General features: G+C 40.2%; 1 protein-coding gene across 1 annotated transcript in view; it reads left to right on the top strand.

The window, feature by feature from the left end:
• The window catches only part of KDR (kinase insert domain receptor), a 45514-nt gene that overhangs the window by 7840 nt on the left and 16274 nt on the right, over window positions 1-21400 (top strand). Inside the window, exons 4-20 of the mRNA XM_047719329.1 lie at window positions 2094-2224; window positions 2453-2621; window positions 3248-3387; window positions 4041-4218; window positions 5633-5747; window positions 5836-5999; window positions 7871-8024; window positions 8930-9053; window positions 9576-9684; window positions 11145-11486; window positions 13811-13957; window positions 14308-14439; window positions 17805-17911; window positions 18342-18477; window positions 18848-18952; window positions 20285-20398; window positions 20973-21061. Of these exons, the coding sequence (XP_047575285.1) occupies window positions 2094-2224; window positions 2453-2621; window positions 3248-3387; window positions 4041-4218; window positions 5633-5747; window positions 5836-5999; window positions 7871-8024; window positions 8930-9053; window positions 9576-9684; window positions 11145-11486; window positions 13811-13957; window positions 14308-14439; window positions 17805-17911; window positions 18342-18477; window positions 18848-18952; window positions 20285-20398; window positions 20973-21061 (2456 nt within the window). The remainder of the gene's footprint in view (window positions 1-2093; window positions 2225-2452; window positions 2622-3247; window positions 3388-4040; window positions 4219-5632; window positions 5748-5835; window positions 6000-7870; window positions 8025-8929; window positions 9054-9575; window positions 9685-11144; window positions 11487-13810; window positions 13958-14307; window positions 14440-17804; window positions 17912-18341; window positions 18478-18847; window positions 18953-20284; window positions 20399-20972; window positions 21062-21400) is intronic.

The raw sequence follows: 21400 nt of genomic DNA, 5'->3' as shown, positions 1-21400 counted from the left end.
TATTTTTCTTTTTAGTGAAAATGAGCTGTTTAGACATTTTATTTATACATTTGTATAAATTTTTTGCATCCCAGAGGATTTGAGGCAGGTGAAGATGGCTTAGACTTTTTTCCAGAAGCATCTTGGATATCTCCATTTACACATCAATAGTGCAATATGGCCAGTGCTGTGGGAAAATGGAGACTATATCAAAATAACGTATGTCATTCCTGGACTGCACAATATTTGAGAATTTTTTTTGCCCAGGGTGAGCACAGTCCAAGATAGAATTCTGTGCCCTCCTCCTTCCTCTGCAGAATTTGAAAGAGACAAGGCTCAGATCTTTGAGAATTTCTGGCTCCTTTTGATCTGGCAGTCTTTGGAGATCAGGCTTTCTCAGAAGATTGCAAGGATTTCCTGCTTTTAGCCTGTCTGGAAATACTACAAGATGAACCTCTCCCATAGTATCTCGTTATTTCCTTCTCCCCAAGTCAGGAAACCTGAAGACATGTGAAAATTCATTTCACGAGTTACAGTAAATATTTTATTTTGAGAGGATGGGTGGTTGTTTGGGTTTCTTTTGTTTATTTCCTTTTTTTGGAATACTGAAATAGAACTGATTTACTGACTAGCTTTAGTCTTACGTAAGAGGTTAACTTAGCTTCCAAGGACTTGTTCTGTAAGCAAGCTTGGTAATATTTCATAGTATATGGATGAAAGTAGGTAATATTCAGAAGTAGCAATCCCTGGCACTGTTTATTTATGCATTGCCTGTCTTTGGGTATACCATTAAATTCTGCTTCCTGTCTAAGCCTAATGTTCTAGGAGATGAGCTGTCCAAGATTTTTGTCATGAGGTTTAACAATGAGAAAGAAAGCACTGAAGTATTCCTTATGGACGGCCCTTTAATGTCCCTTCTGGTCCCTACCTTGCTTCCTTAGTCTTCTGACCCCATTCCCTCCAGCAATGGATGGAGGCAGGAAGTAGGTCTTGGCCTCATAAGATAATGGCTATGGCATGTGGTGGGCTGGATTGGCTGCCTTTCTGTGCTTTCCAGCTGGGAAGGAAATCAAACTTCTGCTGTTGCAGGGAATTAGCTGCCTTTCTCCCTTTGGTTTAATTAACTCTTTCTTTACGTTGACCAGACATCCTGAAGAACTCTGGAAATGCTCGATCAGGTGTGTTGGGCATAGCAGTCTGAATCATTATCTCTGTGAGATTTCAAGTACGATTTCACAGTACAGCGACTCTGTCTCTGGGGAGTGGACTATTTTTCCAGAGGTGTATTCACATGTAGGAACAATGTTTGAATGGCATTAAAATCTCTTTTGTTTTCTTCTCACTTTTTGCCATGGGTTTTTTTTGAGTTTTTATCATTGAAGATTTAATGGTTGCTGAATTTTAAACTGAACTCAAAACCACTGATCATTATTTTATAAAGAATCTCATATCTAGTCCTCACAATCTTAAAATACTGACATCATTTTTTTCTTGAATAATTGAATCAAAAAGTTATTTTCTGCTTATTTTAAAGATCCTTTGGAATCCATTGCTTTATTTTCATGGCCCTTAGACATTATTTGCTTAAAAAGAGAATATGCTTTTTTTTAAAGCATCAATAAAATTCAGTAGGTAAAGCACAGATTTAACTTCAAAATTAATTTAAAATTTAAAAAATTACTTTAAATTAATGTACTTGAAAAATATTTAGTGTCTGTGAAGAATGTACATGTGTATATGAAAATGTATATGAAAAATGAAGTATGCTTCTTCATTTTGAAAAAAATTATAATGATCCATCTGTTTCAATGTGGAACCTATAAAATATATTCTACTTGTTGATGATCCTAATGAAAAGAGTCAATTTCATTCTAGGGGTTTTCTTTCAGATTTTCACACACACACACACACACACACACACACACACACACACACCCTTTCTGCAGCATATCTTTGGAACCAGAGATCTACCAGCGGACCAGTCTGTGGATTCCTTTGCCTGCTGTGAAATGTCATTCTCAATCATTTGCTTCTCTGGTTAGAGTTTATGAACTGGAAGCAAAATCAACTTTTCAGTAAATGCCATTAACTAAGGGAATTAATTTTTCTTCCAGATTACAGATCTCCATTTATTGCTTCTGTTAGTGACCAACATGAAGTTGTTTACATCACTGAGAAGAAAAACAAAACTGTGGTGATTCCATGTCTTGGGTCCATTTCCAACCTCAATGTATCACTTTGTGCAGTAAGTTACATCTTTTTCAATCATTTCTCATGTTTTCATAAGGTTAAGGTGGGTAGCCTATATGTAATATATTATCAGCCGTATGTTTTAAAGATCCTCTGGGAAGGGTCAAAATGATAATAAAACCAGTTTATATTCTTTAGTGATGAATTCTTTAGTGATCATTTTACATGATTTTCACTTTTGGATAGCACTTTATTCAATATTTGATATTTCTTTTCTACCCAGAGGTATCCAGAAAAGAGGTTTGTTCCTGATGGTAACAGAATTTCCTGGGACAGTAAGAAAGGCTTTACTATCCCCAGCTACATGATCAGCTATGCTGGCATGGTCTTCTGTGAAGCAAAAATTAATGATGAAAGTTACCAGTCTATTATGTACATAGTTGTGGTTGTAGGTAAGTGGACAGTTTCTTTCTGTATCATTAAATCAGACATTAAAGACTAGCTTCTTATATTAAGATCCTGGAGATTAAGGTACTGGGTGAAGGACAAAAGATACTAAAAAATAAATTAATTCAAGATCTAGTGTGGGGCAATCCGTTACATCTACTCTTCTCTACTAAATAAACCTATGCACAATTGAGTTTTTCTATTTTCTTGCCAAAAGCAAGGATGGAAAAGAGTGTTATTATTGGAGCATATTTTATGGAAAATTCAATGTTAAGAACATTGCTTGGCATCAGTTCTTTTAATTATACCTATTTTATGGAAAGCTCTATAATTTACTAAGGATGGCTTTGTTGGCTATTGAGTATTCACAAATGCTGCTTTTCTAGCCACTGAGCTACATCTTTGAGATGTAGTTTTGCTTTGTAAGTCTCTGTAGTTTTGCTTTGTAAGTCTCTGTAGTTTTGCTTTGTAAGTCTCCGTAGGCCATTTTGCTGGGAAGTACCAAGTATTGGTGAGGCCCTCAGGGAAAAAAGATGTGGCACATTTTGAAGTTGCATCATTTTTGAAAAAATACATGCTAAGTTATAGATTTGTTTTCTCTTTCTCTGTGTTTTCAATTTCCTTGCTCCAGGGTATAAGATTTATGATGTGGTTATCAGCCCCCCTCTTGAAATTGAGCTGTCTGTTGGAGAGAGGCTTGTCTTAAACTGTACAGCAAGGACTGAACTAAATGTGGGGATTGATTTCAACTGGGAATACCCTTCTTCGAAGGTAACACTAACAATGCAAAGCCAGGCCTCTCAATACTTTGATAATAAGTGCAATGGAGTTGGCTTGAGAGATAGGGACCTCTCTGGCCAGATAAAATGTAAGGCCCTGAACTCTCTCTCTCTCTCTCTCTCTCTCTCTCTCACACACACACACACACACACACACACACACACACACACACACAGTTTAAAAGAACTGCAGAACATATAGCATCCATGGAAAACGAATGCAATGCCAAGAACTTGGTCCCACTCTGCTACCATCAGGCTGTGAAGATGAATTTTCTCTAGGTTACATCTTTTCAGGTTGCATTATTTCTCTGTGGTCCAAAGTCTTTGTTCTGTTTTCCCTCTAAGGGAACTTGTCTTCAAGAGAGGGCATAAAACCCACTTCTCCTTAAGCAGTGGTCGTATTTGCTTGTGCTTCTGCAGTACATATCCATCTCATCTTTAAAAACCTTAATTCAATTGGTCCCATTTATTTCTCCTTAAACCAAATATATTGGTTGTCTAGATGTTATGAAATGTTCTGAGGTCCCTTATTTTTGGCATGAATAGTTTTCTCCAAGGGCCAAGGCTTGATCTTGGGGGTATCTAAATGCTACCAGGTAATGTTGTGCCGGACTTTGAAAGTTCAGTGAACTTTTTTTTCAGCATCGGCATAAAAAAGTTGTCATCCGGGACCTAAAAACCCAGTCTGGGAGTGAGATGAAGAAATTTTTGAGCACCTTGACTATAGATGGTGTAACCCGGAGTGACCAAGGGCAGTATATCTGTGCAGCTTCCAGTGGGATGATGACCATGAAAAGCAACACGTCAGTCAGGGTCCATGGTAAGCTAAGATCTCCTTCGGAGTTATTCAGTGCCTTGGAAAGTGAGATAATTTAAATAAGTTTAGGTTGGCTAGTGATTCCTACTTTGTTCATTCAGAAGATATTTTTGAGCTCCTGCTTAGGGAGACCATATGACCTAGAGGCCAAAAGCACAATTTGGGTTCAAATCCCAACTTTAATAATGAGGTGAGCTGATACAGTAAGCACTTACTAAGTTTTACTTATTGTGATTGTTGTTGATGCTATGATTAGTAGGATAATAAGCAAAGTATTATGATCTAAGATAGTTTAAAATTTTCATTTTATGGCAAGGCTGAGAGGCCTGTGTTTATTCATGGGCTTTGTAATTGGGATTGGATTTAATTACTGTCTTTGGGGCTTTGAACAAATAACCTAAGTTCTTATTTATTCTCTTCCACTTATAATGATGTCACATAATAACACATAAATATCTCAGTTTAGGTGATAATTCATATGGCACCCAACTTATAGGCCTTGGTAAAGATTTTGGATTTTATAATATGGGAATTCGTAGAAGGGTTTGAGCAGAGACATGCTCTGGGTTTATGTTTTTGTAGGATTACTATGTATTTTTTGAGAAATACTTTAAGGAAGTAAGGGCAGAAGTAGGGACACCAGTGGGGGGCTAGTTGCAGGCATCCAGGTGAGAGATGACGAGTGGCTTGGGGAAATGATCTGATTCTGGATATATTTTTGAAGATAGAGCCAGCAGGATCTGCCTTTTGACTCAGTGGCTGTGTGGGGTGGGGTAAGAGAAAAAGAACAGAAGATGATTTGAATCAATGTGAGCTAGTGAGTGAATGGTGGTTTTATTTACTGAGAGAGGGAAGACTGACAGGAAAGTAAGATTTGGAGAAACAGTGTTAGGTCTGTTTATTTGGACATGCCCGCTAAGCATCCAAATAGAGATATTTAATATACACACCTTGAACCCAGAGGAGTCAGAGGAAGAAATACAAGTTTAGTAGTAATGTGGATGGCACTTTATGGCTGAGCCTGGAGGAAGGTGTAGCTAAAGAGAAGTGACTGAGGACTGAGTCCTGGGACATAGGGCTGGAAGGGGTAGGGTCCCAAGGGAGTAGACAAGGAGCTTCCTAAGGTCTCTGGAGGACTTGGAGAAGGCTTCCCAGAGGAGCAAACTCTTGAACTGAAACTTGAGCAGTCAGTAGGCTTGCAGTGTGCACCTGGAGAGAGAGGAAAGCAAATGCAGAGGCCAGTTGTGTGGGAGAAGCTGGACCACGACCAAGGAAAGGAATTGCGGGGAAATCCCTGCCCCGTGGCAGCTCAGACTCCCCAGATCTTTGACTCTTCACTCGACATGAAAAACTAAACCAAATGACCATTAATAATAAGGTGACATTTATGAGAATAACTATTTTTATTTTCTTCCAGAAAAACCTTTTATTGCTTTTGATAGTAGCATGGAATCTTTGGTGGAAGCCACAGTGGGAGACCGTGTTAAAGTCCCTGTGAAGTACCTTGCTTACCCTACCCCTGAAATAAAATGGTAAGTATTGCAGATAAATGCAAAGCATTGTTCCACCTGAAAGCAAACCCTTAAATTAAAATAATTCTGGGAATTTTTTTCCTCCAAGGTATAAAAATGGAAAACCCATTGAATCCAATCACACAGTAAAAGGGCAAAAGGAACTGGTTATTACGGAAGTGAGTGAAAAAGATACAGGAAATTACACTGTCATCCTCACAAATCCCATGTCAAAGGAGAGACAGAGCCACATGGTATCTCTGGTTGTGAATGGTGAGTTTATTCAGTTTTCCTTCTCTGCCCCAAATTAATTATAAATAGTACGATTATATCTTCTTAAACAGCCAGGCCACCTTTCCTTTGCCACCTGTTGCTTCATTCCCATCATGAATAGGCTCCTATTTTTAAAAATGACGTAGAGCAGTGGAGTTGAAATGGGGTATAGGGCAGTGCACTCTGGATATGTTTGCTTAAGAGGCCATGTAAATGGACTGTTTGGTGTCAAGTGCGGTATTCACATAGATGATAGACTTGATGGCTATATGCTGTGAAATAAGAATGCCTACAGGGACAGTTGTTGTACTACCTTTGCTCTTATCTCATGAAATTGTCCTATGAAATTGCACCTGGCATGCAAATGTGCAAGAGTGTTTTTGAATTTTGTGGGGAGCTGCTAGTATGATGCAAAGACAGGTTCCAACTCAGAACTGCAGGTTGACATTGTTGGCTTGTTGGAACTTAATTTTTTTTTTTCTTAAACAGGAATCTAAGATCTATCTGACTCTGAGGCTATAAAGGGAAGATACTAAGTTTTTGATTTAAGGATGATTTGAACATTGTTTTTCAAACTGAAAGTGTCTGGGTAGGGAATAAAACAGTATATGGTCAAGTAAGTGTAGGAGATATTAAGTCAATGTACCACAGGTGTCTTTATAGCTGCACTTATCAGGACCTTTATTTAATGTGTTCATGTATATTGCCATTCTCCAGGGAAAGACACATAGAGTATGGAGGGTTTGACAAAGATATTTGACCAGAGCATCCCCCTCCCACCCTGGAAATCCATTAATCTCTTGCCCCAAACACAGTTTGGGAAATGCTTTTCTGTTAGAATTCTTTGTTCTCCATATTGGCCTGGCATATGAAAACTTCAGGATCTTCTTTTGTAAATTAAAGTGTTTCCCTATATATCCTGCCACCACTCTGTATGTCTGCTGAGCTTTGCTTCATTTCTTTTCTGGGACATCAGCTTCAGGGAGAAAATTTTAAAGGGAACAGGTTCCAGAAATGTCACTCAGAAGCCACTTGGGAATCAGACATTGGGGAATGGTGAGAAGCTGGAAAGCTAATGAGTAGGGTAGGGAGAAGAAGATGAACACAAAATAAAGATGTAAAAATGGACATTGTATATAACCCCATCTCAAGAATTCACGAAGTCACTAAACATTTGATTCACCCTACCGTTTACCCTGCTATATAAGATAAATATAAAAAGTCACAATTTGAGAGTATAATTTGAGGCTTTAAGTTGATAGCAATGGGGGAATAGTTTTGCATTAATGACTTTGGAACCAGAAAAAGAAAAAAAAAGGAAAGAGAGAATAAAAGTGAGGAAGAGGGAGGGGGGTGGGAAGAAATGGAAGGGAAGAAGGGAGAGAGTGTGGAGGGAAGGAAGGAAGGAAATGGAAGAAGAGGAGGGAGAAGGAAGAGAAGCAGGTTACCTTGGGCAAGTCATTTAATGTTTCTGTTTCATTTTTCTCCTGTGTAATTAAGTGAATTAATCTATGCAGAGCACTTATAACAGTGGCTAGCACTTAATGAACGTATTTGCTGTGCTAGTCACAATGAGTTTCTTTCTTTCTGATCTTTTGAGATTGCGAGCACAAGGAGAGTTATCCCTATCATGCAGACTGAGAAAAACTGAGGCAGAGGGTGGACAGACTTGCACACAGTCCTCCACTTATGAGGATGGTGGTTATCACTAGAAGTCATATCTCCCATGTCGCAGTCTAGATGTTCTTTGAAAAAGAAAAAGAGGGCAAAATCATATGCTTATAGAAACATAGGCTTCAGTTCATGAAAACTTCCACTTTCTGTTTCTCAAAGTGGATTGAAAATTAAAATGTGGCTTCCCCCATGTCCAGTCCCACCACAGATCGGTGAGAAGTCCCTGATCTCTCTGGTAGATTCTTACCAGTACGGCACCACACAAATGCTGACCTGCACGGTCTACTCTGTCCCACCGCCGCATCACATTCGCTGGTATTGGCAGCTGGAGGAGTGCGCCTACAAGCCCTTGTGAGTAGCCCACATCCTCTTTTTCCTGCTGTTGTGCATTTCTTACAGCTACACTGTGCTATAATGCCATTCCACCCCAAGAAGGCCATTCCTAAGAAAGCTATGCCCCAAGTTATACTTTTATCCTTCCATCTTTCTCCATGTCTTATGTTTTAGGACATGTCTTTCCTTGGGGTGTCCCAGCTTGAGATCAGCTAGCTTTCTCTTCCTAACTTAGCCCTGGTGCAGACCTCTCCAAACACAGGCTCTTTGCTCACTTTGCCAATTGCTAATCTTTGGTGTTTTACCAGTCAACTGGTGAATACCGCTCTCTCTCCTTCTTATCTGGGAGAAGGTCCATCTCAGAGGAAAAGCTGGTGGATATGAGGGAGCTGCAGACCTGGCTGCAGCCTTTGGATTCTCAGGCCCAGCTTATCAGGTTCTCACACAAGTCCAGACATCCTTAGGAAGACAAAACAACAAGCCACCCACTACCACCCCGAGCAGTTCACTTCCTGTTGTTGTTTTTGAGATGGCCACTACTAGTTTCTTCCTCAGATGCTGACCATTTCCTACACAAAGGCCACGGTCCCAGGGAGATTACTTTAAGAAGCCCAATGACTTCTTAGTTTCCTTGTCTTCCTTTGAACTAAATTAACTTGAATTGTCTTGTCGATTCAATTTATGAATGGAGGTTTGTTCCCAGAATAACTGTTTCCCTCCTGTATCCTGGAAGAATCTACCTAGAACCTCTTCCTTCTTTGCTGAGGCCTATTTTTAATTGGCGCCAAATCGTGTAATGCGGTAGGGTGCACTGAAAGTTATTTCTAAGAACATAAGAACCAACCTTGGACTCCTTTCCTTGTTGTGGATTTGAACTAAAGAAAAATTAAGTCATAATAAAAGCTGTTATTTCTTCCTTATAGCCATGATGCCTTAATGACAAACCCACATACTTGTAAAGGATGGAGAAATGTGGATGACTTCCAGGGGGGAAATAAAATTGAAGTCAACAAAAATCAGTTTGCCATAATTGAAGGAAAAAACAAAGTGAGTTCGAAGTTCTTTAATTTGAAAGTCTCTCTCTCTTTCTTTTCTGGAAGGATAGAAGGATGGAATGGAAGCACGAGGTCAATCTTACGTGAGGGATATCAGAGATGGATAGTCACATTAATTGTATGATAAAATACTAACATATTAAGTTAGTTTGAAAACACCACTGACTTTTAGAAGTGCCATTGACTTAATAATATCTTACCAGAGGATGGTAAAACACATGTGCCGTTAAATCTGTACATCTGTTGTAAGGTGATTCTGATTTTACAGATACAGAAATGAGAAAATGCATACAGTGTTAAAACACTTTATTTCCTTCTTGTTTTCCAGTGTCTGTTTTGTGTAATGCATGAACCACACAAGCGTAATTATAATTGTGTGGATTTGAGAGAGGTCAGTGCAGTAGTATGAATGGAGCACGCAGATCTCACAGGTTGAATTTTAGTCTGAATTCATGTGCATAAACACAATCTTCCTTGTTTATGGCCTGAGTTTTCTTTTTTTATTTTTAAATAGACTGTAAGTACCCTTGTTATCCAAGCGGCAAATGTGTCAGCTTTGTACAAATGTGAAGCCATCAACAAAGTTGGGAGAGGAGAGAGGGTGATCTCCTTCCATGTGACCAGTAAGTACCACTCTGTGTGTGGGGTGGGGTCTCTCACCAGCTGGGCGCTAAGCTCTCTGATACTCTGTGGTCCTTGCCATTCCTGAGTGGCGTGGTGTTTCAGGAGAGGGCTTGGACTGATTCTGGGTGCTTTTGTTCGTAATTGAAGACTCCTCCGCTAGCTCTTGGGCTCATGTGAAGTCAGTGCAACTGACACTCTCATTCCCTCAGGGGAGAGAATGGTTTCACATTGTTTTTAGCCACAAGTCCTACATCATAATCATGTCTCCACCATCCAAGTGTAACACAGCACTTGGCTTCTTGGGGTTCCTTCAGGGGGCTTGGTGCTGAACAGTTGAGAGCATTGAGTTTTCTGGAGGGAATTATAATGGCATAGGAACAGTTTCCTCCCAATGCTGCTGATTCTGCCTGTTCATCTCAGTTTTATGGATAAGCTTTAGCTGACTGGACTAGGTGAAAGAGTTCAGTCTGAGCTAATTTGTTTTCATAAATACAGCTTTTTTTGTTGTTGTTTTGTTTTTTTAATTTAAAAAATAAAAATGAATACTATTTTTTTTTTAAGATTTTTATTTATTTGACAGAGAGAGATCACAAGTAGACAGAGAGGCAGGCAGAGAGAGAGAGGGAAGCAGGCTCCCTGCTGAGCAGAGAGCCCGATGCGGGACTCGATCCCAGGACCCTGAGATCATGACCTGAGCCGAAGGCAGCGGCTTAACCCACTGAGCCACCCAGGCACCCAAAAATGAATACTATTTTATTTTTTTTATTTTTATTTATTTTTAGATTTTATTTATTTATTTGTCAGAGAGAGAGGAGCAAGAGTGAGCACAGGCAGATAGAGTGGCAGGCAGAGGCAGAGGGAGAAGCAGGCTCCCTGCCAAGCAAGGAGCCCGATGTGGGACTCAATCCCGGGATACCGGGATCATGACCCGAGCTGAAGGCAGCTGCTTAACCAACTGAGCCACCCAGGCGTCCCAAAAATGAATACTATTTTAAACAGAATTTCACCTGTGCCCCAGGGGATGGTTTTGGATACCCTTCAGGGTAGGCCACCCTAGTTTGAAGACACCAGCCTAGGAAGAATTCACATGGTCTTCTCTATCATAAATACAGCTTTAATGTCACTGAGAGTGATTTGTCAATGAGGAACTAAATTTTTAAAGTTCCATGTTATAATTATCTGCTTTGAATATGTTTTGGATTTTTTTTTTTCAATCTCAAAAACTGCGTTTAGAGCTCAAAGTGGAGATTTGATATGTATCTGTGGACTGCATCTTGGTAAAATAATACATTTTGGGGCCAGAATCGTCTAGTTTGATTGTTTCCTTGTATTACGTTGCCTGGGATTGCTAGAGCTTTACTTTTCTTGATGCTTTATAGCAGTCTGAAGACAACAAGGAGAGAATCGTGCGCTGCCCAAATTAAATCATCATTTTCTAACCATGGGTTTTATATTTCAGGGGGCCCTAAAGTCACTTTGCAACCTCATGCCCAGCCAACTGAGCAGGAGAGTGTGTCTTTGCGGTGCTCTGCAGACAGAACTATGTTTGAGGACCTCACGTGGTACAAGATTAGCTCACAGGCTCTGCCAAGCCATGTGGGAGAGTTGCCCACACCTGTTTGCAAGAACTTGGATGCTCTTTGGAAAATGAATGCCTCCAAGATCTCTAATGGCACAAGTGACATTTTGATCATGGAGCTCCAGAATGCATCCTTGCAGGACCAAGGAGACTATGTGTGCTTTGCCCAGGACAGGAAGACCAAGAAAAGACATTGCGTGGTCCGACAGCTCACGGTATTAGGTAGGAAGGCAATTCGGGGTCATCAAAGACATTTGAATGCCTTCAGTGTAGTGCTTTTAGGGACTATAAGATTACTGTCCTATAGGAGCTTATGAAGTAGACTGGTGCACACTTACCTATTCACTGAGGGTTCTTGAGGCAGAAAGAGGTGAATAGTGGTGAAATGATGTATTAAAGAGAGAAAATAATGTGTTTCTTTCCAGCTCTGATGATAGGATTTCCCTACTGTCTACAGGGGATTAGCTTAAACTGGGAAAATTCCTGCTTCACTCTGGACATTCGTATATTTCAGTAGACACATATCCATGGAATGCCTACTGTGAGCTAAGAAGTTTTCAGAAGTTCACAGTGGTGAGTAGGTAGACGAGATGAGAACGTAGGCAACCACTGGGCAGTCATGGCACACTGAGGTCTCTGTGTCCATGAGGACAGGAATTGTTTTCTGTCTTACTCCTTGCTGTAGCTCGCATCACAGAACATAGTGGCACATACTAGGTGCTCATTAAGGTGTCTGCCACATGAAGAGTATGATTCTGGGGTTGTTTAGGAGCCCATGGGAGTGCTGTTACATTCACTGCCTGTCCCTCTGGGTCATCCTATGTAGTCCAGCATAGAGATCTATGGAATGATCATTTTAATGAGCAGATAGCTTTGTAAATTCCCCAGGGAGCCACTCTCCACACCTCATCTAACCTGTGTCTTGCACAAAAGCTATGTTATCATGCCTCTGTCCCTGGGAAACTGGACAAATTTGGGAAGATCTCTTTTTGTCCACTTTCTCCATTTTCTCCTCTCTAGTGTGCCTTCCCAATTTCTGGGAGACATGTGTTGTCTGATTTTACTCTTAAGAAGGGTAACAAACAGCCCAGGTGAATGAATCTATACCAAGGTTTTAGAGGAATAATATCTTCCTCAGAGGGCTTGGCATATTTTAAGAGGCATCTTCAGACAGACTCTAGGATAGTGTTTGCTAGTGTTAGGACTTGGATGTTAAAAGAAGGAAAATTTTTGGGTGAAGTCATTCCCAGGGCCCTTCTTATCATATCACATATATGACCATGTGTTTTCTGTTCACCTTGGTGACCAGTCTGGTTTCAAAGTAATAGAAGAATTCAGAAAGAGACGTGAAGGAGGACATGCCCAGGAAATTTGTGCTCACATTGAACTGGTTTGCTTCTCTAACGACTCCCAAGTTATTTTCCTAAAGTTATTCTTAGAATAGACTAGAGCCCAGGACATCTGCTTAAACCCCAATGTAGTTCACCACTGAGGTAATCTCATTTTGTTAAATATTAAAGTGGATCCTTTCAGCAAGATTCCTTTTGATTGCTTTGGACAAGATATTTCTTTTTTTTTTTTTTTAAGATTTTATTTATTTATTTGAGAGAGAGACAGTGAGAGAGAGCATGAGCGAGGAGAAGGTCAGAGAGAGAAGCAGACTCCCCGTGGAGATGGGAGCCCGATGCGGGACTCGATCCCGGGAATCCAGGATCATGACCTGAGCCGAAGGCAGTTGTCCAACCAACTGAGCCACCCAGGCATCCCTGGACAAGATATTTCTACAAACCTTTGATGGAAGGGCAAATCTCAAGTTTTGCTGTACATTGAAAGAAATACCCATGTGCTTAATTTTCTTGAAACCTTTGACTTTCTTTAGGGATGGTTGTCTTTCTCATTTGTGTTTTAGTGGAAATGGCACTGGACTAGTCCTTTAGGTTTGCCAGATTCTATTATTAGTTCAAACACTTACTTAGTTACAGGGACTTGGGCAATTTGCTTACCTCCTGAATTGCAGTTTTTTTTTTTTCATCTGTGAAATAAGATTAATATTATTGTCCATTCTAAGATTGATAGGGAGCAACAGAAATAGTATAAGTGAGTTTTGTAAAAAGTGCCAAATAAATATAAGGCATTCTTTGTTGAATTACACTGAAGTTTCACACTTTCCAAGAGAAACATGGTGGAATTAATGGGTGTCACTGGCTAGAACTTTCATGGGAGGGAAAGTTTCTCTTTGGGGAAGCTGAGTCTAATTAGAGGAAAAAAACATTAAAGTGACAACCTTTATTTTGTGATGTGACAACCAGTTAGAATCACTAATAGGAATGTTCAAAGAGATGTAGTGATCTATCTCAACCATCCTGACTTGTTCCATTTAACTTTACTCAGTGACCAACGGTACTATCATCAACTTCTGTGTATTTGCAGTTTAGTAAATCAACAGCCTACTGCTTATGAAGTTTACACTGTTTATTAGTTTACCGATGCTAAAACCATTTCAAAAGTTATAACTAAATGTGTGATTTTTGTGTGTGTGTGCATAGAGCGTGTGGCACCCATGATCACTGGATTCCTGGAGAATCAGACTACAAGCATTGGTGAAACCATTGAAGTTTCATGCACCACGTCTGGGAATCCCCCTCCACAAGTTACATGGTTTAAAGATAATGAGACACTTGTAGAAGACTCAGGTGAATAAAATATGTCTCTCTCTCACTGGTTGCAGAATTTTCCTGGAGACATGCCCTAAACCCCACATTATGTCTTGATTTGTTTTAGATAGTTAAAAAAAAAAAAAAAAAAGCAAATTAGTGTCCATGATCTGGCTCATTTTCTAGACTCCGAATTAAAGTATTTAGAGCCTTGTTGAATTCTCAGGGAAGCCGGGGGTGATGAGTCAGCAATGTATCCTGTACCACTCTTTGGAATTAGACACTAGTCCAAGGAAAGGACACCATTTATATTTTTAGATTTTTTTTTTCCTGAAAAACTCCACCAGATCACATCACAAATAGAAACAATTATTTTTCTTATCTCTTAGGTATTGTACTGAAGGATGGGAACCGGAACCTAACCATCCGCAGGGTGAGGAAGGAGGACGAAGGCCTCTATACCTGCCAGGCATGCAATGTTCTTGGGTGTGCAAAAGTGGAGGCATTTTTCATAGTAGAAGGTCAGTGGAGTTGCATGGACACATTAGGTGGTTTTAAAAACTTAGCTTGTATTGTATATATACTCACTTTGGGTGATTTTTTATAATCTTTGTAGTTTGTATATGTTCTACTCTAAGTACATATTTTTTTTTTCATTTTTTAAATCATTTTTTAAATTTATTTTCAGCATAACAGTATTCATTGTTTTTGTACCAACCCAGTGCTCCATGCAATCCGTGCCCTCTCTAATACCCACCACCTGGTTCCCCCAACCTCCCACCCCCCCCCCTCTTCAAACCCTTCAGATTGTTTTTAAGAGTCCATAGTCTCTCATGGTTCACCTCCCCTTCCAATTTCCCCCAACTCCCTTCTCCTAACTCCCCATGTCCTCCATGCTATTTGTTATGTTCCACAAATAAGTGAAACCATATGATAATTGACTCTCTCTGCTTGACTTATTTCACTCAGAGTAATCTCTTCCAGTCCCATCCCTGTTGCTACAAAAGTTGGGTATTCATCCTTTCTGATGGAGGCATAATACTCCATAGTGTATATGGACCACATCTTCCTTATCCATTCGTCCGTTGAAGGGCATCTTGGTTCTTTCCACAGTTTGGCAACCGTGGCCATTGCTGCTATAAACATTGGGGTCCAGATGGCCCTTCTTTTCACTCCATCTGTATCTTTGGGGTAAATACCCAGTAGTGCAATTGCAGGGTCATAGGGAAGTTCTATTTTTAATTTCTTGAGGAATCTCCACACTGTTCTCCAAAGAGGATGCACCAACTTGCATTCCCACCAACAGTGTTAGAGGGTTCCCCTTTCTCCACATCCCCTCCAACACATGTTGTTTCCTGTCTTGCTAATCTTGGCCATTCTAACTGGTGTAAGGTGATATCTCAATGTGGTTTTAATTAGTACATATTTATTTAATCAGAAACCATAACCAATGCCATTTTAATTCTGCTTGGATCACATTTCTTATCCTTGCAGTTCTCGCTTTGGAAAAATTCTTAGCCTGACAGGTGGAATACCCACCTTGCCTTTATTTTTTTCTTCATTGAATGGCTCGGTTAACTTGTTGTGGAAGTGATACCCCTGTATTTACTTGGAAAAACATTGGAATTACTGCTCAACCATCAAAATTAATGCTATCCAGATAATCACAAGGGTTCACAGTTTTCCTTGGACTACAGACAATTAAAATTTATTTGTGAACAATAGACCCTTGCTTCTGTGACGTGGAATTTTAGTGTGTCTAAATGTGAAAGGAAACTCCTGTATGGAGGAGGGAGGTGAAATCTGGCATTTTCTCAGATGGGAAGGTAATTTGTGACAGGATATTTTCTCTTCAGAAATGTATTCCTATTTTAAAAAATAATCTATCAGGGGAGCAATGAAACTCTATTATGTGGGTGAAAGGAATGGTATGCAAGGGGAAGAAAGAAGGACGGTAACAGAAGGAATAACTGATGAATTTTTATGAACTCATCCTAACTTGTCTCTCAAAGTCTAGATTTTAGTTCCCTTCATCTGTCAAATCTGTTACATCTTGATGACTTGTTTTCCAATTTGTAGGCTTATTACCATTTCATGAACTGCACTTGGAAAAAAGATTTCAAGTGCGTGAAATAAATAAAAATTTCAAGTGTCATGGTGCTTTTGTCACTTCCCAAGGGGCTTCATGTTGAGGGCAGATCCCAGCGGGGACTTCTAGCTCTCTCCCATGCTCTGCCTCACCTCTGTTGGCTCTTTGCAGTGGGCTACCCACAGAGCTTTGTACCCAAAACGGAATACTAAGAAGGAGAGAGATAGATGTTTAATTCTTCTGTTAAGTTCCCAAATGTTAACATGGGAATATTAACACACTAACTTATATAGACAATTGAATCTTTGAACTTTTTATATGTATAATGGACTTGTAGACCTCTGTGTATAAAAAGAAAATTATTTCGGTAGGACCACCGGGGAAACAGAATCGACTTACAAGCCATGCTTGGTCCTTGGTTTTCACTGTTAGCTCTTACTTGCCTAACTAGTTCATTCTTTGTCCTTCTGCCATTTTGAGGCTGCCTTGGGCCACTTGAACAGCTTATTTGATTCACACTGCACTCATCCAATGGGAGGCCCTAGGTGATAATTGCTTCCTTATCATCTCTTTGCTAATCACTCCTAGTTGAAAGCCTCCTCTGGCATTTAATTTCTTCCACTCAGAGCTGTCCTCTGGAGCCCTGAGCATCTGCAGCTTTCCTTGCCGACCTCTGCCTTACCTTTCATGGGTGGTTTAAACTCATTTTATCGCCAGGCTATGAGGGATGCTCTCTTCTCAGCCTTCTCTCTTTTCCTAACTCAGGCTCCTGCCACACAAGCGCAGGGTAGTGTGATGGCTAACTGGTGTTGGACAAACTTTGTTTAACTCTTGACCATTCCCCCAACTTGCTGTATGCCCTTAATGAGGGAGCTTAACCTCCCTGAGCTTGTTTCTCCATCTGAAAGCTGATTGTTATTGAGAAGATTAAGTGGGATGGTGTATTTAAAGTGATGAGCACCTAGGGGTTGCATGGCAACCAATCACTTACTGGCCACTTGTCTTCTCATATTATCCTTTCTCAAACTCTATACAGATGAAAACAGACTATCTGTGTAAACCAGAGTTTCATTTTCCCCAGAAAGAGGTCACTAGAAATTATTCTAGAACTTACTCTGAATTAAAACATACTTCTTTTCTTCCCTGTAGAATGTGATCTGTTTTCTTTCCATTAAAGTCTCCTCTTCCTCCAAACACTTCATATATTTTTCTTGTAAGACATCAAACATTTCAATCCTTGATGTCCTTAATTTCTTTTATTATTATTATATTTTTAAAATTTCTTTTCAGCATAACAGTATTCATTGTTTTTGCACCACACCCAGTGCTCCATGCAATATGTGCCCTCTCCAATACCCACCACCTGGTTCCCCCAACCTCCCACCCCCCACCCCTTCAAAACCCTCAGGTTGTTTTTCAGAGTTCATAGTCTCTCATGGTTCACCTCCCCTTCCATTTTCCCTCAGCTCCCTTCTCCTCTCCATCTCCCCATGTCCTCCATGTTATTTGTTATATAATTTCTATCCTAAACTTTGGAATTTTATTGTTGGAAGTTTTCATGGGCAGTGCTTTGCAAACTTTAATTATCCATTATAATTATAATTATATTTATAATTATAATTATAATTATCTATGTTATAGACTTCCTCCAACTTAGAGGCTTGTGACTATTATTGTCTAGGATTTTTTTTCCAAGTTGGTAAACTTGAGATCTTGCTTTAGTGTAGAACTTTGTCATCTTATATCAAAAGGTATGAGTTTTCAACTGTTGATGCTCATTCAATTTCATCTTTCCAGGTGCCCAGGAGAAGACAAACTTGGAAGTCATTATTCTAGTAGGCACAGCAGTGATTGCCATGTTCTTCTGGTTATTACTTGTCATCGTTCTACGGACCGTTAAGCGGGTAACAAAATCATTTCCCTTCCATCCCATGTACGTTGGTTTTCATGATTAATGAAAGCTGACTGGGGCTCTTTGAGTTGTTTCTTCCCATTGTTATTGGCTCAATGGGCACAATTTTATTTCAATACAATAACATTCTTTCCCACTTTCTTTTGGCTGGACCACTGGGCTTTAATTGATAGAAGCCACTAGAGGAGACAAGGGCTTGGACTGTCTAGTGTAATTAAGATTTAAGTACTTCATTCTGAGCTCATTTTGGGTTGAGGGGACACTGGATACAGGATTATAATAGGACTTACTCTCAAACTTCATGAGTTTTATTTGAGAATGAGACATCAGGAATGGGGCTTCTATAAACAACAATAATAAGCACACAAAAACAACAGCCAGACAACAGAGCGTATTTGACTGGAAGGAATAATGCTTTCCAGGCCAATGGAGGGGAACTGAAGACAGGCTACTTGTCCATCGTCATGGATCCAGATGAACTCCCCTTGGATGAGCACTGTGAACGCCTGCCTTATGATGCCAGCAAGTGGGAGTTCCCCAGAGACCGGCTGAAACTAGGTGTGTTTTCAAGTGGTACTAATTTGATGTTGGGTTTACCAGGACTTCTCTTCCTCCTTTAGGATGATGACAAATCTAGTCTCTTCACATGTTGGATCCAGGTTCAGAATATTCATTCTGTCTTTTGAATTTGAGTCATCATCCTTTTAGTCACTTAGAAGTAGGGTCCCTGTACAATTATCCAAAGCAGGACATTTTGGAGAGCAGAGGGGGAGGTATTAAATAATGAAGCCACTATAAGGGAGTTGAGCTGGATTCTTCCAAGTTAAACCGGGATGTGTGATGACCCAATCTAGTCGGAATCTCTGCATGCCGCTTTGGTCCTGTCATAGTCCAAGTCTGTTTTGTTTCTTGTCATCGTTGACTGTAGGTAAACCTCTTGGCCGTGGTGCCTTTGGCCAAGTGATTGAAGCAGATGCCTTTGGAATCGACAAGACAGCAACTTGCAAGACAGTGGCCGTCAAAATGTTAAAAGGTAAAGGCAAAATTAAATGGTGATATATCCCTCTCTGTGTTTCGTCTGGTCTATAAACATGATGAAAGCCTTGTGTCAGCACCTTTGTGGTTAGGTGAGCCCACTAGCCAAGCGTGCAGCTGGCTTAGGTGATACCTTTGTACAGATTGGGAAAAGTTCCTCTTTTATAGCCTCCTGGCAAGGTGCATGGCCTGGCAGGCAAGGTTGAGGATGGGCTGCAGCTTCACCCACTTTCCCAACTTGCCTGAGAGCCCTTGTGCAGGGCATAGCTTATACAACTGTACTTAGTGTCCTGACTACAGGAAAATAATACCTTGGTTATGTAAAGATTGTTTCTTAATTTATTATGATGCATTAGTGAGATGATTATAGACCATGTAGAGACATGGAAAGAAATTTAATAAGTAAAAATAGTAGAGCGCAAAAACATCCTGTTTCCTAGAATTGGAATATGTGAAAGATTTTCTCCTATAAAGATAATGGTTGCACTAGGAAAAAAAAGGACCACAGGTGACATGTTAAGAACTTAAAAGCTTTATGAACAATGGTTAACCCTAATAGTAATGGAATTCTGGTCTTGTCATTTTCATCTGGGAAGGTGATGCATCTATAGCTGTTGGCTCCAGGTGTGATGTGCTTTCATGATGAGGGCAGTGCCACAGACCCTTGGCCAGTAGGTCGTGTGCACTTCAAAGCCATCTCTCTCCTTTTGCCTATGCTCCCTTGTGGCTAAGGGGGTGTGCAGTTTTGAGGTGGCTCATCAGGGTGTGAGGTGTGGACCGTGTGTGTGAATTAGAGGGAAGTGTACCGGTCTGTGCAGGATCATACTTGCAGTTCTAGCCTCATCAGGCTCTTGTGCCAACTGGCCTTGCCAGCTGGCCCCTGTTAAGTTTCCTGCTTGGCACTGATTGGCGGGAACTTCAGCATAGCCCCTAACACATAAGGGTATTTAATACATGGTGTTGCTTCCTTACCAGGAAGGACTGAAATAATCAGGCCCTAAGAAGCATAGTCAACCTGATATATGAAAATCCAATTTTCTAAGAGAGGAAAATCTGGGCATGATTCCCTTTGCAGATGTAGTCCCCACTTCGCAAAAGACTTCACAATGGATTCCTTTAAATATCAAACATTCTGGGTGCACTTAAAATAAGGATTGGATTTAGACATGGAAATATAATTTATACTTGACTTTCAATGTACCTAGTCTGTAAATTTGGTTACAGTTTATTATCCCTAGAGGGTAAGTTGCACACATGCCTGCAGTGGGGCACTGATCCTCCTAAGCTAATGCCCACATTTATGATTTCACTCTTTGCTGTATATTTGTAGAAGGAGCAACACACAGTGAACACCGAGCGCTCATGTCTGAACTCAAGATCCTCATTCATATTGGCCATCATCTCAATGTGGTCAATCTTCTAGGAGCCTGTACCAAGCCAGGAGGTGAGTATCTGTGGATGGTTCTGGTTGCCTAATGACTTTGGCATATAATTTTCTGCTGGTGTTTCAAGGAAACCACTCAGCTCCCATGGCCTTGATTTCCTTAGCTTAGGATACTTTGCCAGATTCCTAGATATAAATATATTTCATGGAGGTTTAATGGGCACTATAAATTATTCTAGAACTTCCTGTGAATTAAAAAATGCCATCTCGGTATACCGCAGTTTGCTCCTTATGTAAGAGGTTCAGATGAGAAAAGTAAGCTTCTCAAAAAACTTGAAAGCAAAAACCTTAAGAGTAGTTCCCTCTAAAACGAAATCATCTTAAGTGATTGTGTTGAAAAGCAAGTGGTTGGATTTTCTTCTGAAATTTTGGTTCATCTTGCTGCGGGATTGCCAGTTAGTAAAAGAAAAGCTACATTATAAGGGCATTGTGACCAGCTGATTTTGATGATCCTGTCCTGGTGACCGTTTGTAGTGTCCTTCTATGATTTTTCTGGTTCATCCATGTGTTAAACACTTGATGAGATACATGAATGGAAACATTTCCCTTTCTTGACATGCTGTGCTGTCTGCAGGGCCACTCATGGTGATAGTGGAATTTTGCAAGTTTGGAAATCTGTCAACTTACTTAAGGAACAAGAGAAATGAATTTGTCCCCTACAAGGTATGTCATTGAACTCAGTCTGACCACATTGTAAAATGGAGGAAAATACAGGTTAATTTTTCTCTATTAAAATGCTGTGAAGAACTTGTGAGGAGTCTTCTTTTGGTTGTTTTAATTTCCTCTTTTACCTGCTGGGGCACATATCTTCTCATGGTTGGTTTTTTGTTTTTGTTTTTGTTTTTGTGACTCTAATCTACTGATCCATTAGAGATGGTGCCTAAGGAGGGGAGAGGGTGGGCACAATTAAGGAAAGGGAAGGATGTCTTTGGATTATTTTCTCTCTTTCCTAGCAGGATTTGGTCCCCTGGAGTGTCAGTCCCTTGGTAAAGAGCACCCTAA

This window comes from Lutra lutra, chromosome 2 (genome assembly GCF_902655055.1).
Source record: "Lutra lutra chromosome 2, mLutLut1.2, whole genome shotgun sequence".
Lineage (NCBI taxonomy): Eukaryota > Metazoa > Chordata > Mammalia > Carnivora > Mustelidae > Lutra > Lutra lutra.
This window is presented reverse-complemented; position numbering and strand designations above follow the sequence as displayed.